This window comes from Triturus cristatus, chromosome 8 (genome assembly GCF_964204655.1).
Source record: "Triturus cristatus chromosome 8, aTriCri1.1, whole genome shotgun sequence".
Taxonomy (NCBI): domain Eukaryota; kingdom Metazoa; phylum Chordata; class Amphibia; order Caudata; family Salamandridae; genus Triturus; species Triturus cristatus.
In genome coordinates this window covers 1,685,981,288-1,685,998,919 of record NC_140591.1, presented here as the reverse complement: position 1 = coordinate 1,685,998,919, position 17,632 = coordinate 1,685,981,288, and the positions used below count along the sequence as shown (strand labels likewise).

General features: G+C 48.1%; 1 protein-coding gene across 1 annotated transcript in view; it reads right to left on the bottom strand.

Annotated features, from left to right (window-relative positions):
- LOC146808605 (TRPM8 channel-associated factor homolog) overlaps positions 1-17,632 on the bottom strand; it is a 234,221-nt gene that overhangs the window by 13,144 nt on the left and 203,445 nt on the right. The window contains exon 7 of the mRNA XM_085623623.1: positions 4,505-4,839. Coding sequence (XP_085479749.1) covers positions 4,505-4,839 — 335 coding nt within the window. The remainder of the gene's footprint in view (positions 1-4,504; positions 4,840-17,632) is intronic.

Below are 17,632 nucleotides of genomic sequence, written 5' to 3'. Positions count from 1 at the left end.
AGCTGTAAGGCTCCATTCCCTCTTCATGCCTACAGTACCAGGCCGGCTCTGTCTCTGCTACTCTTTCTCTCTCTAGCCTCTAAGCTTACTTTATTTATTTATTTTAGGAGGAGCTTTATATAGCGCTGACACAACCCCAGGGGTATCAGAGCGCTTTACAGCTACATAAACAACAGAAATCAGAAACAGTTACAGTACAATAATAACACATATTCCAGTTTGTTATCTGTCAAATTCAGGCAGAAAAGTACAGTTTCAGGAGTTTGTCATTCAAAGTCAAACAAAGAATTTTGATTGTGGAGTTGAGCATCGGATCGTTGAGTAAACTTTACGGGAGGGGTAAATGTAGCTAGGTGGGGATGTCAAGGTGGGACTCGGCAGCTATGTTCCAGGGGTAGATCTAGCTAGGTGGGGATGTCAAGGTGGGACTCGGCAGCTATGTTCCAGGGGTAGATCTAGCTAGGTGGGGATGCCAAGGTGGGACTCGGCAGCTATGTTCCAGGGGTAGATCTAGCTAGGTGGGGATGTCAAGGTGGGACTCGGCAGCTATGTTCCAGGGGTAAATCTAGCTAGGTGGGGATGTCAAGGTGGGACTCGGCAGCTATGTTCCAGGGGTACACCTAGCTAGGTGGGGATGCCAAGGTGGGACTCGGCAGCTATGTTCCAGGGGTAAATCTAGCTAGGTGGGGATGTCAAGGTGGGACTCGGCAGCTATGTTCCAGGGGTAAATCTAGCTAGGTGGGGATGTCAAGGTGGGACTCGGCAGCTATGTTCCAGGAGTAAATCTAGCTAGGTGGGGATGTCAAGGTGGGACTCGGCAGCTATGTTCCAGGGGTAAATCTAGCTAGGTGGGGATGTCAAGGTGGGACTCGGCAGCTATGTTCCAGGGGTAGATCTAGCTAGGTGGGGATGTCAAGGTGGGACTCGGCAGCTATGTTCCAGGGGTAGATCTAGCTAGGTGGGGATGTCAAGGTGGGACTCGGCAGCTATGTTCCAGGGGTAGATCTAGCTAGGTGGGGATGTCAAGGTGGGACTCGGCAGCTATGTTCCAGGGGTAGATCTAGCTAGGTGGGGATGTCAAGGTGGGACTCGGCAGCTATGTTCCAGGGGTAAATCTAGCTAGGTGGGGATGTCAAGGTGGGACTCGGCAGCTATGTTCCAGGGGTAAATCTAGCTAGGTGGGGATGTCAAGGTGGGACTCGGCAGCTATGTTCCAGGGGTAAATCTAGCTAGGTGGGGATGTCAAGGTAGGACTCGGCAGCTATGTTCCAGGGGTAGATCTAGCTAGGTGGGGATGTCAAGGTGGGACTCGGCAGCTATGTTCCAGGGGTAGATCTAGCTAGGTGGGGATGCCAAGGTGGGACTCGGCAGCTATGTTCCAGGGGTAGATCTAGCTAGGTGGGGATGTCAAGGTGGGACTCGGCAGCTATGTTCCAGGGGTAAGTCTAGCTAGGTGGGGATGTCAAGGTGGGACTCGGCAGCTATGTTCCAGGGGTAAATCTAGCTAGGTGGGAATGTCAAGGTGGGACTCGGCAGCTATGTTCCAGGGGTAAATCTAGCTAGGTGGGGATGTCAAGGTGGGACTCGGCAGCTATGTTCCAGGGGTAGATCTAGCTAGGTGGGGATGTCAAGGTGGGACTCGGCAGCTATGTTCCAGGGGTAAATCTAGCTAGGTGGGGATGTCAAGGTGGGACTCGGCAGCTATGTTCCAGGGGTAAATCTAGCTAGGTGGGGATGTCAAGGTGGGACTCGGCAGCTATGTTCCAGGGGTAGATCTAGCTAGGCGGGGATGTCAAGGTGGGACTCGGCAGCTATGTTCCAGGGGTAGATCTAGCTAGGGGGGGATGTCAAGGTGGGACTCGGCAGCTATGTTCCAGGGGTAAATCTAGCTAGGTGGGGATGTCAAGGTGGGACTCGGCAGCTATGTTCCAGGGGTAAATCTAGCTAGGTGGGGATGTCAAGGTGGGACTCTGCAGCTATGTTCCAGGGGTAAATCTAGCTAGGTGGGGATGCCAAGGTGGGACTCGGCAGCTATGTTCCAGGGGTAAATCTAGCTAGGTGGGGATGTCAAGGTGGGACTCGGCAGCTATGTTCCAGGGGTAGATCTAGCTAGGTGGGGATGCCAAGGTGGGACTCGGCAGCTATGTTCCAGGGATAGATCTAGCTAGGTGGGGATGCCAAGGTGGGACTCGGCAGCTATGTTCCAGGGGTAGATCTAGCTAGGTGGGGATGTCAAGGTTGGACTCGGCAGCTATGTTCCAGGGGTAGATCTAGCTAGGTGGGGATGTCAAGGTGGGACTCGGCAGCTATGTTCCAGGGGTAGATCTAGCTAGGTGGGGATGTCAAGGTGGGACTCGGCAGCTATGTTCCAGGGGTAGATCTAGCTAGGTGGGGATGTCAAGGTGGGACTCGGCAGCTATGTTCCAGGGGTAGATCTAGCTAGGTGGGGATGTCAAGGTGGGACTCGGCAGCTATGTTCCAGGGGTAGATCTAGCTAGGTGGGGATGTCAAGGTGGGACTCTGCAGCTATGTTCCAGGGGTAAATCTAGCTAGGTGGGGATGTCAAGGTGGGACTCGGCAGCTATGTTCCAGGGGTAAATCTAGCTAGGTGGGGATGTCAAGGTGGGACTCGGCAGCTATGTTCCAGGGGTAGATCTAGCTAGGTGGGGATGCCAAGGTGGGACTCGGCAGCTATGTTCCAGGGGTACACCTAGCTAGGTGGGGATGCCAAGGTGGGACTCGGCAGCTATGTTCCAGGGGTAAATCTAGCTAGGTGGGGTTGTCAAGGTGGGACTCAGCAGCTATGTTCCAGGGGTAGATCTAGCTAGGTGGGGATGCCAAGGTGGGACTCGGCAGCTATGTTCCAGGGGTAAATCTAGCTAGGTGGGGATGTCAAGGTGGGACTCGGCAGCTATGTTCCAGGGGTAGATCTAGCTAGGTGGGGATGTCAAGGTGGGACTCAGCAGCTATGTTCCAGGGGTAGATCTAGCTAGGTGGGACTCAGCAGCTATGTTCCAGGGGTAACTCTAGCTAGGTGGGGATGTCAAGGTGGGACTCAGCAGCTATGTTCCAGGGGTAGATCTAGCTAGGTGGGGATGTCAAGGTGGGACTCAGCAGCTATGTTCCAGGGGTAACTCTAGCTAGGTGGGGATGTCAAGGTTGGACTCGGCAGCTATGTTCCAGGGGTAGATCTAGCTAGGTGGGGATGTCAAGGTAGGACTCGGCAGCTATGTTCCAGGGGTAACTCTAGCTAGGTGGGGATGTCAAGGTGGGACTCGGCAGCTATGTTCCAGGGGTAGATCTAGCTAGGTGGGGATGTCAAGGTGGGACTCGGCAGCTATGTTCCAGGGGTAGATCTAGCTAGGTGACTCAGCAGCTATTTTCCAGGGGTAGATCTAGCTAGGTGGGGATGTCAAGGTGGGACTCAGCAGCTATGTTCCAGGGGTAGATCTAGCTAGGTGGGGATGTCAAGGTGGGACTCGGCAGCTATGTTCTAGGGGTAGATCTAGCTAGGTGGGGATGTCAAGGTGGGACTCAGCTGCTATGTTCCAGGGGTTGATGATGAGAAGGCTGCATTTGACCAGAAAGAATGACTCAATTGGAGGCTTGTTCAAGAGGCTGAGATCCCGGCCCAGTTCAGATTTTTCAGTGACCTGCATCTAGGGAGAATATTAGATCTTTATTCATATCAGCAGTTATGGTTTCTATACTTCTTCTTGGTCCCAACTCAGATTTTCCGCCCTTGAGATTTAAGTTGGAATCTAGAATTCCTTGTGGTTGGGTTGCAACCTCTCCTTCCTGATCTTGCTACTGAAGGGGAAGTTAAAGATGGCTCTATGCATTCCTGGATTCTGCCAGTTGCCTAATGGCTTCCTCAGCTTCTTTAATGTGCTTTAGAGCATGGGTACCACAGGTACCAAGTCTTGCTGTAGTGAATCATGTATGATACTTTCTATCTCAGGCTGGGTTTACAGAAGGTTCCCTTCATTCTGGTGTCCCTGAAGGTTTGCTGATTGTTTTACTCATTTGTGCGGGGCTTAAAGTTGCAAAAGAACAAAAAAAAGCCAGGATTCTTGAAGACTCTATCCAAGTATAAGATGATAACTCCACATTTTCTGAAATTTCTGCTGCCTCTCCAGGGTGCTGTTCTCACAGAAGGACATCAGGTTTTCACACCATTGATCTGAGACAATGCAGGTATATTTGGCCCTGTCTGGCTTTATGACTTCCTAGAAATTCTTGAGGAATTTCCCATTTCTGTGTGATGCCTGATGTATGCCATTTGTTAGAGGGAGTGTAGTGATAAGGACTGAGGGGCCTCTGTGTGCAGGGATCACTGCTGAGCTGCATTTGTGATGAAAAGAACTGTGTGCGAGGTGTCAGGAGTAGAATGTCATGGATACTGAAGACTGCTAAGAGGGTTATTCTGAGATTACTCCATTAATGCTATACCCCACAGACTGCATAAACCACTTGATTTCACCCACTTCCCCCCAAGGCTCACCTGCAGATAGGTCTCCAGAGCTGTCCAGACATTCCAGTCCTCCAGTTGTGCCCCTTTCTTGATGTATTCCTTGATGCGCTGCTCTCTGGATTCTGGGCGAAGGGCCCCATGAGCTTTGCCCCTCGGGATTCCCAGCACCTTCTCGCTCACGTAGACTGACCAAAGGTTGCAGGTGGCTTCTGTGGTGTTTGGACTGATGTTCCAGTTCCAGCCTTGCTGATTGTGCCCTAACTCATGAAGGGGACCCCAGCTCCCTGCAGTAATCAACTCTACGCTAAGGAGGCCTTTAGCTGCATCTGTGTGGGCCATGATGGGATAACCAGCGTGCATCCAGCCTGAAATGAAAAGACAAACAATGACAACAACTGCATCCCACAGAGAACCATCAAACACTGCACATCAACAACAGCTTTGTACACTCAGACAACAGTCTGGGTTGCTGTGCCTCTTTCTGAGAGTCTGCGAGGGGCAGACTCATTTGCTGTCAGAAGCAACAGAGGATATCTGTGGTGACATCCAGCCATCACTTCCTCGTGCTTCAACAATCAACAAAACGTTTTCCCCTGCCCGACTCAAAAGTGTGACCCCTTAAACCGGTTTGATGGTACTGTAGCGGAACACCCACCACCAGGCTGCCCGCATTAAAACCAACCAAGCAATCCTTTGAGCTCTCTTTATTAATCATTGTAAAGTTAAAGGGATTGTGTGGCTGCAGGTGAATGACAGAGACAAAAGTATTAACAGCTAGTGGAAGGATCTGCATGTAGATACAGGGGTGGACCCCTCACCTGACCAGCTGGCATCGAAAAGGCGGGCCTGTCTGTGTCTTCAATAAAGCAGGTAAACCTGGCCTTAGTAACTCTAGGTTTCCCTAAATGAAGGACTGGCACAAGGCACAGTTTATTACTCTGCCCAGTTGCCACATCAATGATCTTTACTAACAAGAGACTGCAGAGAGTACTTGGCATGGGTATGTCCAGTGTAAGATGTCTCCAAATACAGTGCTGTAGATTCCACAGACCAACCAAGGTACCCCACCTGGTATTTTAGCAGCACTGGAAGTGGCTAGTATCTTATCTGTCAAAACACAATAATAATACAGCGGGAGATTTATAGACCGCAGAGAGTTTTCTCCCAAGTCTATGACATCAATGAATGAAACACAAGATATACTTGAGTGTGTGTTTCACTTATATTCACAATGAAACATGTTGGGTCCTGACTTTGTTTCAATCACCACTTTATTTGTAATCACCACTGGAGTTGGATGCCTGGTGGCACAATGCAAGAGTTTTGCCGTCTTTCTTAAATGGTAAACTATCTGTTTTCTTCCCCAAAGTTTGCTTAACAGTTGATCCCTCTTGACTTCTACAGTGGACCACTTTTGACTTTGCCTTTATTCATGAATACATTTTGAACAGAAGCATATCTTTATTGATCCTGATGAATGCCGACACACCTCTTTTGAGGGTGAAAAAGCAGAAACATGTTGACCGCTTGTTTCTGTGGAAGAGTTAATAGATTCCTGAAATGTCCACTGTTTTTAATCCTGACTCGGGTGTGCACTAATAAAGTTCTTTGTGCATCGGTAATCAGTTTTAACCTTCACTTCACTTTCACTTCCTGCATGCTCTGCACCTCTCATCCTCACTGAGTTTACCATAGGGTGCCTACCTTATCTCTGCAAGCACACGCGATGTTCCTCTTTCTTGGTGAAGGAGTTGTAGTCTGCACTGTGATCAGCTGTCAGCTTCCCTATGATGAAGCATGCCACCTTCTGTGAGTGAGGGAAATGTATCCTTTAAAGGGAATATTCCCTTTCAGTTAGGTTATCTTTCATTGCTTTCTTTAAAAACCGATATGTTTAACGGCTTCATATCTGTACCAGAATGAAGAAAAATATGAACCAAGTGGCAAGCTCTTTATTATGAGATGAACAACTCAAAGTATGGATGATAGGTCTGAGGCCCACTCAGACCTTTTATACAGTGGTCTGGGTCCCATATGCACGTGTAAAGTGAAACCCAGACAACTTCACTCATCCAACGCAGGAGTCTGAGGCAAGTGCAGTCCGGGTGAGCAGGAACTCCCTGGCTCCTCATCCAACGCAGGAGTCTGAGGGCAGTGCAGTCCGGGTGAGCAGGAACTCCCTGGCTCCTCATCCAACGCAGGAGTCTGAGGGCAGTGCAGTCCGGGTGAGCAGGAACTCCCTGGCTCCTCATCCAACGCAGGAGTCTGAGGGCAGTGCAGTCCGGGTGAGCAGGAACTCCCTGGCTCCTCATCCAACGCAGGAGTCTGAGGGCAGTGCAGTCCGGGTGAGCAGGAACTCCCTGGCTCCTCGTCCAACGCAGGAGTCTGAGGGCAGTGCAGTCCGGGTGAGCAGGAACTCCCTGGCTCCTCATCCAACGCAGGAGTCTGAGGGCAGTGCAGTCCGGGTGAGCAGGAACTCCCTGGCTCCTCGTCCAACGCAGGAGTCTGAGGGCAGTGCAGTCCGGGTGAGCAGGAACTCCCTGGCTCCTTGTCTTGACTTTGGCCAGGCTACTTGAAAAAGATGCTCTAGATGTTTCCTGTCCAGACTAATGAATATGAGTCTTCTGGGGTCTTCCTGCCTCTTATTCAGCTCTAATCAAAATACGTGATGCAGGGCATGGGGTTCAGATAGTGTATGACATAAGAAATTGCATTCAATAAATTCAATAAGTAGTCGGAGTTACAGCTTTTAGAAGTTGTAGAAGACCACTTGCCTCCACCCCCAGCAGTAGACCACCATTTGTAATGAATGACCCAAGCCTGCCTAGTGGGTAACATTTTGATAAAAGTGTTTCCAATGGTGCAGCACCAGTGCTCTCTTCTAGAAGGAATGTTGGGCTGGCCGCCATGAATTTGCAGTCTGACTTTGAGATGTGTGATGGTTTCTTCATGCGTGGGAGGGTCAATGTTGTTTTTTATGCATGAGTTTGCTGTGTCTGGCATTGATGACCTATGTGGGGAAATCCCACCCTAGGAGGCCTGCCTTACACGAGGGGGGCTCCTGATGCATCAGAGGCAACAGTGCTGTGCCTGGCATTGATGACCTATGTGGGGAAATCCCACCCTAGGAGGCCTACCTCACAGGAGGGGGGGCTCCTGATGCATCAGAGGCAACAGTCCTGTGGTGGAATATCTGAAGCCTGTGATTGACAACAAGTCAAGAGCACGCTCAACTCTAAATGCTACAGGACAACAAAGAGTTAGGGGTTAGATTACTCTTGCAATGTAAGATTGAGCTCTTAATCTGCTACCTGTAAATGACCAATTTATTTGTTAGAAAGTATGGCAGATGCAGTTGGCAATCAGACAGTCCATTCCACCATCTAACGGTGTCATAGGACATCAAAATAAAATGATAGAGCCTACAAAGTAAGTTCTCTATGGTGCCGATACACCTACGGGTATATGTGGGCTTTACAAGTTGTTAAAATAAAAAATATGGTCACTGAAAATCTGTGGGGAAAGGCCAGCTGTCTTTGGTAAACATAATTAAATCAGGGTATATCGTGTGCTGAGTTAACTAATGCCAGCAGTTTTCTTTCCAGGTCTTGCCTATAGCTTTTATCTTACAGTTGCAGAAGACCTCATGTTAGACCTGTTGCCTCGGGGTTGTCTTCACCCCAAATGGTTGCCTCCCTCCTCCATTCTTTCTGACTTTGCTTTTGCTGGCCTTAGGACTCTGAGCACTTTCCAACTTCTAACCAGTGCTAAAGTGTATTTACTCTTTCCTTTAAACATAATAATATTGGTTCATACCCAATTGGCACATTTAACTAAATTATATGTCCTTAAACCTATGCACTGCATGTTATGTTATGTTATGTTATATAGAATTTATAAAGTGTAGCTTTCACTCCGAGGAGCATCATGGTGCTATGTGGCGCGATACATAAAGTACAGACGTAACTCAGAATTCAGATGAGTGAGAGGCATAAAGCGTTGGAAGCACCACAAACCCAGGTTTTCAGGGCTTTACTGAAGTTAGTCTCTGTTTTAATGAAACGAAGATGACTAGGAAGAAGGTTCCAGGCTTTGGGCCCTAGGACCGCAACTGATTTTCCACCCTTAAGGAGGTTCGCTAAGGAGGGTCAGAGGAGGTGCGGCATCACAAATGGAGTGAACCTGTAGGTGATTACCAGGATCTTGAACTAAGATCTCTTGTGGACAGGCAGCCAGTGTAATGATTTTAGGGCAGCTGAGGCGGAGTAGCCTTGTGGCCATTTCAAGACTATCCGTGCGGCTGCATGTTGGACTATCTGTAGTTTGTTTAAGACAAACTTATTGGTCCCTGCATATAAGCTATTGCAGTAATCCAATCTCAAAGTAATTAAGGCTACTGCCACTGCTTTCTGGCCGTGCAGGGGAGTAGATCAAAGAACTTTTTAAGGGACTTTGTCAGGTGAACGCTAGCACCTGCCACCGCTAAAGATTGCTGAAGAAAAGATAGTGATGAATCGAATTTCACTCCCAAATTCTTTACTATAGTCACTGTGTTGGGAGGAGGGGGGATGTCTGTGGTTCACCATGGGCCAGAAAAGTACGTATTGGATTTGCCTAATGGCATAATCTCCATTTTTTGGGTGTTATACTTCAGGTGATTCTCTTCCATCCAGTGGAATACCCCTGTGAGGCATCGTTGTAGATTCTCTTCAGCCTTGGGGGAGTGTTTGTCTAACACCAAAATTAGCTGTGTACCATCAGCATACAAGATAGTCTCAATGTTGAAAGAAGATATTAGGCTAATGAGGGGAGCCAAACGACCATTAAACAGCACTGGACTTAGAGCAGAGCCCTGTGGAAGCCCAGAAAGTAGGGGGTTTTCTGCTGACTGATGGTGGCCGAGAGTGGCTACTTGTCTCCGTTTGAAGAAAAAAGATTTCAGCCAAGTCAAGGCCAGATGAGAGATGCCGTATGTTTTAAGATGGTCCAGCAGAATGTTATGGGCGACTGTATCAAATGCGGCTGACTGATCTAATAAAATCAGCATAGCATTTTTCCGTGATCTAAGGCTGACAAGAGTTTCCACGGTGTATAGTAACGCTGATTCTGTTGAATGCTGAGGCCTGAAGCCTGATTGGCTAGGATGTAGAATATTAGTCTCTTCTAGATAAGGGATCAGATGGATATTGACTAGTGATTTTGCTGAGACACGGAAGCAGGGAGATAGAACGGAGATTGGAAAGAGTGGTAGCGTTGTCAAGTTGTTTTTTCTGAAGGGGTTTAACTGCCACGCTTTTCCATTCCATGGGTACTTCGGCTCGTGAGAGAGAGGAATTTATAACTGGGTTAGTGATGTCAATATTAGCATGCAAAATATCTGGGGGGGCAGGGGTCACACGGAGACCCTGTTTTATAGGAGGGAATGTCATGACATGTGTGTTCTAAACTAATAGTTTGGAAATATTGGAGGGTCCGTCTCACTTACATAATTAGAAGATATCCATGTGGGCAGTGAGTGGGGTGTTTTAAAATATTTTTGTAAAATTGGTGTGAGAAGTTGGCCTGGTATATGCTGTCCACTAATTAAAGTGGGCATCTTGTACCTGTCCAAACAGGTTTAAGACAACCTTTATAGAAAGCTATCCTAGTGGCAGCTGTGGAGAGCAGCCTTCAGACTAAGTCTCGAAGGAACTGTGGTAGTCCTAAGTGGAATTGCTTCTGGATATGAATCTGTGCCCAAATGCAGCTTGAGGATCCATGGGACCAACAATGTCAATCCCAACCCTCTCAAAGGGAACCCCCACCACAGGTAGTGGTATCAGGGTATCATGGAGGCCTTTGTAGTACCACCTGCCTTACCACTGGCTTGACAAGTGATACAGGAGCGACAAAACTCCTTTGTGTTCTCTGAGATATGTGGCCAATGAAAGTGAGGAACAAGTCTGTCCCAGGTCTTGTTTTGGCCCAAGTGTCCTGCTAATGGGATATCATGTGCCGGTGTCAATAGGAAGCCCCTAAGCTTCAGAGGTATAACCATCATCCTGGTAGCACCAGGTTTGGGGTCTCTACTCTCTGAGTATAAAAGTCCATCATCCCTATAGATCCTGTGGGACTCACTGGCACTCCCAGCAGCCTCAGCAGCAGCTTGCTGTCTGAGGGGTTCAAGAGAGGGGCAGGTCAGCTTCTCCTGGCTCAGATCTGCCCTGGAAGGGCCCCCTGTCCTCAAGAACTCAACCTGATCAGGTTCACGTTCCTCTGAGACAGTTCCTTCTTCAGGACTAAGATCATCTCCCTCAAGAGACTGATCTGTACTTTGAGGCAGGGGGAAGACACCGCCGTACCCCTGCTGCTCCTTCTCTTGGAAGATACCTGGTCCATTATTCCAGGATCCAGGGCCTGTTCAGTGGAAGACATTTGTGCCTGTGACCTAGTCAGGGCAAACACATATGCAGGGATGCCCAGCATTTCTGCATGTGTCCTGAGTTCCACTTCAGCCCAAGCTGAAGTTTCCAAATCATTGCCCAATAAGCATTCAACAGGGAGGTCTGCACTTACCACAAAATTCTTAGGGCCAGTTACTGCTCCCCAGGTGTAATTCACAACTGCCAAGGAATGGTCTGTCCTGACATTGCTTGCATTGGTCACTTGGAACATCTCACCAGGTGTGATTTGTTCAGGGGCCACAAGATCTTTTGTCACCATTGTGACACTTGCACTTGTGTCCCTGAATGCCAAGTCCTCCTTGCCATTGATCAAAGGCTGTCTGTATTTGCCCAGATTACTGGGACTGACAAATAAGGAGGCCATATCCATGCCTCCATCACAGACCAACACAGCCTGAGTTGGAACTCTGACTAGGCCAGAGTCCATCTCAGATCCCAGGGTTAACCCTACTACACCCTTATTCTGTTTACCACCACTTTGAGCTGAACTAGGGGGACAGTTGCCTTAGGGGCATCGGTGGCTGGAGTAGATACCTTGGCCCTTGGACAATCAGCATCATTTGTCCAATGGGTCTTCTGTTTACAGATTTGACACCATGGTTTCTTCTTGCTTTTACCCTTGTTGGATTGTGACTCCCCCAAAATTAAGACTTTTGGGGCCCTCGTGAAGACTTCTGGTCTTAACCTTTCTCCCCACCCTTATCTGAGGTTTTATATCTTCCTTCTTAGAGTCACCACCTTGGTTCTGTACCTTCTGCCTCACCCTGGTTCTGACCCATTTGTCTGCCTTTTTTTCCAAATCTTGGGGAGAGGTCAGATCAGAGTCTACCAGGTACTGATGCAACAACTGATTTTGACAATTATTAAGGATCTGATCCCTCGTAATTAAATTGTACAATCCTTTAAAATCACACACTTTAGTGCCAAGTAACCAGCCTTCCAGAGCCTTAGTAGCACAATCTACAAAGTCAACCCAGTTCTGAGTCTGTGTATTCTGGGTGTCTCTGAGCTTAATCCTGTATTGCTCAGTGGTTAAGCCAAACCCATCTATCAAAGCACTCTTCAAGACTGTGTAATTATCAGCATCCTCTTTTCCTGCAGTGAGGAGCTTATCTCTACCTTTGTCAGCAAAGGAGAGTCACAAGTTAGCTGTCCACTGCTCTTGAGGGACCCCCTGTACTTTAGAGGCCCTCTCTAGTGCAGCTATCCATTTGTGGATGTCATCCCCACTCTTGTTCAGGTTCCTATGATCATGAGTATACTATCTAGTTCTAGGGACACTGTTGCTGCCACCATGGGGCTCTAGCCCCCACCTTCTGGGAGCTCTCTGGAGCTCTAGGGATTCCCTGTCTAATGCCAATTGCTCCCTCTTGAGTCTGAGTTTGATTTTCTCGCACTCAAGTAATTGGCACTTCTTATCATAAGAGGAGTCTCTTTTATGAGCAGAGGTCCCTACAGAAGCGCCTGAATGATTAGATTCCTCAGAAGGAGATCTTGATCTTCCAGGTAAACTCTGTACTCTTCCTGGTGGAGTAAAGAGGGGGCCACTGGGGCCTTCTCCTCCACCTGAAGGAAGAGTTGGATTTTCCAGGTTGGAATATTTTTGATCCTCCTGGCCAGGGTTAGAATCCATGTCAAAGAAGTGTTCACTTCCTGGCCTGTCCTCGCCTCTGTCCCACCCACTCTTTCTACTTCATCAGACCCTGGGGTCTTTCTGAGGTCATCTAAGAGCAACATCTCTATGAGCCGTTGGGTGCTTACACTTCTCCCTGTCCTCAGCTTCCTAGATGTACACATATTTCTCAATTCTTGAAATGAGAGATGGTCATATCTAGTTGGCAAAGAGCCACTGGCTTCTCCTTTAGAAGACATACTAGTGTTATGTGGTGTAGGCACCTACCTAAACTAGTGGGAACTAAACTCTCTTGAGTTGGAGAAAGGGTGTGCTAGACCCTTAGCTACCCAATTCCAAGTTTAGTAGAACTTACTTATTCTAGTCTTGATGTATTATATGTACCTAATACCTTTAGTGGTTTTCAGTTAATCACTCAATGAGATGTATCTGGTAAAACAATAGCAAGCTTGAATCCCAACCGCTGCACACCAATGTGAGAAGTTGGCCTGGTATATGCTGTCCACTAATTAAAGTGGGCACCCTGTACCAGTCCAAACAACCCTGATTGACGATTAGGTTTAAGACAACCTTCACAGAAAGCTATCCTAGTGGTAGCTGTGGAGAGCAGCCTTCAGGCTTAGTCTCGAAGGAATGTAAAGCAGCTTGTATTACCAGAACAGAACCTCCTGAATGACCAAATGAAAGGAGAACCGCACAAGAGTTATATAAAATATATGTTTTTATTACTAAACACTCTCTACTAACCTCTTTATGAGATTAGAGCACAAGATACACAATACTGAATCAATAAAAGGATAGTAAATAGCACAATACACAGCGGGCTCCAGGGGGAGACCGAACCATATACTAAAAAAATGGTAGAACAACATCGACTTCACTAGACACAGTGCCTAGAGCACGTAGAATCGCTGGGACCCCAAGGACCCACCCAAAGTAGTGACACAGGGGACCCACGGAGGACAGGTGCAGTGTGAGAACACAGACGCGAGCTCCGTACAACTCTATGGGAAAGTCGCGGTTGGAAAATTACAGTTTAAGGACACTTTGGAGAGGACTTCAAGCAAACCCGTTGGAACACAGAAGCTTCTAAGTCCAGCACCCTTGTGAATACCGAGGTACCCGTGTTACCTATCCCAGAGAAGCTGGGTGCATTGGCGTCAAGTGGTGTCGGAAACCCTTGTCGTTTTCAATGGCGTGATGCGAAGAACTGCTGCTGCCGGGAAGATCAAAAGTGTCCGGTGGAATCCAAGCCTGGATCCGAGGTGATATGAACCTGAAAGCAAAGGGGACAGAGTCTGGGTCACTTCAGGGTGACCAAGGGCTCAGTAGACGAATGGCCACCGATGTCGGGTGCTTCAGGTGAGAAGATTGGATGCTTGACTCTGCAGCCACGGGGACAAGGAGACGTCAACAATGACCAAAGTCTGGAGGTGAGCTGGACCACGAAGGATGTCGAGTGCCGGGGGGGTCGGTGTCCGGATTGAATACCAACAAGCCTTGGCAACGGCAACCCACAAGGGCAGAGGAAACAGGTTACGGTGAGGACTAGCAAGGTCCTGGGGAATCTCCAAGCAATGGAGAGTCAGGGCACATCTGGAGCAACCAGGGAAGCCCGAGGAAAGTCAAAGTTACCCACAGGCCAATGGACCAGGGATCGCGAAGGGGCCTTGAGCTGAATTACGAAATACCAGCCCACGGAACACTCGTGGAGTGTAGGCCAGAAATCTTCAGTGGAAATACTGCTCGGGTCAGGACTACACGTAGCCCAAAGCACAGCCTCAAGGATCACCAAAAGGAATTTGCTGCTGCAAATATACACGGTGCACAGGGGTTTGGGTTGCATGGTCCCCACGAGGGATACTGGTCTCAGAACTGCTGAGAGAGCAGATCGACCTCAGAGACGCTCGGGAACCCACCTCCTGTTTTGCAGAAATCTTCGGAGTCCTCAGGAGCTCGGTAGATGCAAACCAGTCAGATGCATTAAGGTGCCTGCTGCTGCAGGGGAGTAACTGCTTTACTCCAAGGGAGATTCTTCTGTCGTCCAGCGAAGTGTAGCTCGTCGAAGTACTTGGTTTCTGCTTGCAGAGTTTAGTCCAGGTAAAATCTAAAGTCCTGTAGTCGGGGTTCCTACTTTATACCCAAGGAAGGGGTTGGACAAACTCTGGGGACCCACCTATGTGAGGGTCAGGACAGAGGGGTGGCTACACCCATGTCCTTATTCCAGTTTCGCACCAGACCAAGAGCAAATGGCTTCTGCAATCGGTTTGAGCTGGACTATGCACAGGGACACCAAATGTGCCCCTAGTGCAGACTTTCTGGCATTCTGAGAGTGCACCCACCCAGTCCCAATACATTAAAGCCTGTCTGGGAGGTGGTCACTCCTCCCTGTGACAGGAAACCTATTGTTATGCCTTTCCCTGCTTGAGCTTGGCTCAGCAGCAGGAGGGCTGACTCGTGTCTGTGGCTGGCAGTATCCATTTTGTGAAGCCCAGGTCGAGAAAGCTGGTACCGGGTGTACCTGTGCTTCACATAAGTCCCTCTAGAAGGGTGGAATCATACCTGCCCACCAGTTACTGGCGTGAGGTATGATTCCAAGGTGTTTGACACCAAACATGACATGTTTCTAAGCAGCTGTTTTAAAGTTAGCATATACCGTGAGGTTATAATGCACTTAAATATATATGGTTGGCTGCATCACAGACAACCCCGGAAAATAGGTTCCGAAGGCTGCAGAAGGGCTCTGCTCATGCAGGGGCACCCTCTCACATAAAACCCAGCATCCTGCCTTCAGGATTGATAAGGCCTGCCATAGGGGTTACTGATAGGTTTATATGTGCAGTGATATATGTTAGATATAGGGAGCCTATATCTAAGTAAGGGGTGCATGTACCACCTTACACAGGCTGCAGTAGCAGACTTGTGGTGTCAGTTTGAATGGTCTCTCAGGGGTGGCATAATACATGCTGCAGCCCCTGGGAGGCCTCTGGGGTACCTATGCCCTGGGTACATGGTGTACCATATACTAGGGACTGATAAGGGTACCCCAGTATCCAATCTGGAGTGTAACTAAAGTACATGCAATCAATTTAGAGGAGAAAGCAGGTAGACCTGGGTCCTGGATAGAAGGATCCCGGTCAGTCTAAGTCAAAAACAGTGATACATCAGCAAAAAGTGGGTGTAACTATAACAAGCAGATCCTACTCTCCTACAATTGGAACTTTCTGTTAAAATTAAAATTTGATTGCAGAGGATCTGTGATGGTGAGATATCTTGTTTGAGTATTTTAGGGCGGATGGAGGAATTCACTATTTAAACAATGGTCTTTAGATCTCAGTCGGCAAGCCTAAGTAGATTAGTAAAGTAGGATTTCTTTTCACCTTTGATCTGTTGGTGATAAGTTTTGAGAGCCATTTCGAAGAAAGTTAGGGGCATATTGTTAAGGCCAGGTGATAATTATCACTCCGCGCTCTTAGCGCGAGGATAATTATCGCCGGCCAACTCTGAATTTTATCGCGGAGATAGCGTGCTATCAGCAACGCTTATCTGCAAAGCGATACAATTCAGAGCGCAAGCTGCCAACTGTGCGAATATCGCTGGAAATCCAGCGATAATCGCACAACTTCTGGCGATAGCTTGCTGATAGGGCTACACATACTTAGCCATGATATCCACTTTCCATAGGATATCATGGCTAAGTCAGTTTCAAAGCAGGTGTAGGGAAAGTAGCGATAACAGAGGTTATCGCTACTTTTCTTCTCGCTATGCTGCTTTGCGTGAGGCGTGATAATAGGAGAAATGTCGCTTAGCGACATTTCTCCTGTTATTCTGGGGAGGAACGCCCACTTTCCATCTCATTAGAGATGCAAAGTTGGGAGTTAAGGGAAAGGGCGAAGAAGCATGGATTCACGCGTCAGCGTGTCCTTGCTAATAGGGTGTTAAAATTATCGCTGCTTTTCGTCCGAAAACGGACGCAAAAGCGGCGATAATTTTTTATCGCCTTGTTGATGATATGCCCCTACGTTCTTCTTGTTTGTAACTTCTCCGCCATCTGCGTTCTAATTGTCTACAATGTCTGTGTACTTCTCTCAGCTCTTGAGTGCACTGGGGGAAGAAGGTTTCTTGGAGGAATTCTTTTTCAGAGGAACTGGCAGCACAAAGATATTACTTAGTGTGGACATCCATGAAGTAATGTGCTGGGTGTCTAGTGATGGATCCCCTGTCAGACGCTTGTATACTGAGATCTGGGGTAGCTGACATGTAGTTTTGTGATTGTCCAAGGTGGGGCCCATGGGAATATTAGCTCAGAGGAGTCGAGTTCCGAAGGGTATGTACTTGTGATCAGACCAAGTTAAAATAACTGGGGAGTTGACTTTTAGGGTTGTAGGATTAGAACAGATCCCTTCAAGAGTAACTCCTGCGCAGTTCATGGGGGCGGATATCCGCTGATCCAGACCAGGGAGGATATCCGCTGATCCAGACCAGGGCAGATATCCGCTGATCCAGACCAGGGCAGATATCCGCTGATCCAGACCAGGGCAGATATCCGCTGATCCAGACCAAGGGTTTCTATTGTTTTCAAGGAATTTGTTGCTCCAGGAATGTTTTGCATGTCTAAATGAAGAATAAAATCCCCAAGTAGAGTAAAGTTAGAAAATCGAAGAATTAAAGTGTTTAATATGTCTCCTAGGCTATCCAAAAACTTAAGAGAAGAGCCTGGGGGTGGTAAATCAGAGCTCCATAGAAAGAGATCGAGACCTCTAATTGAAAACAAGAACCCAAGACTCTCTGCACTATTAAGCCCTGAATTTTAAAACGTGGAGCAATTAAGTGTGGTGCAATATAAAATCGCAAGCCCTCCTCCCTGTTGGTCAGGACTATCCTGTCTGTGTATTCGACATCCTGGGGGGAGGGCGTGAACGATATCTGGAGTGCAGCATGCTTTAAGACAGGTTTCCGTTACAAAAAGGCAGTCCAGATTACAATCTGAGATCATGTCAAAGATATTTTGTGCGTGTTTACACAACAATCTGGAGTTAATTAGACCCTCCCCAGTAACAGATTTGAAAAATGGCCAATTCT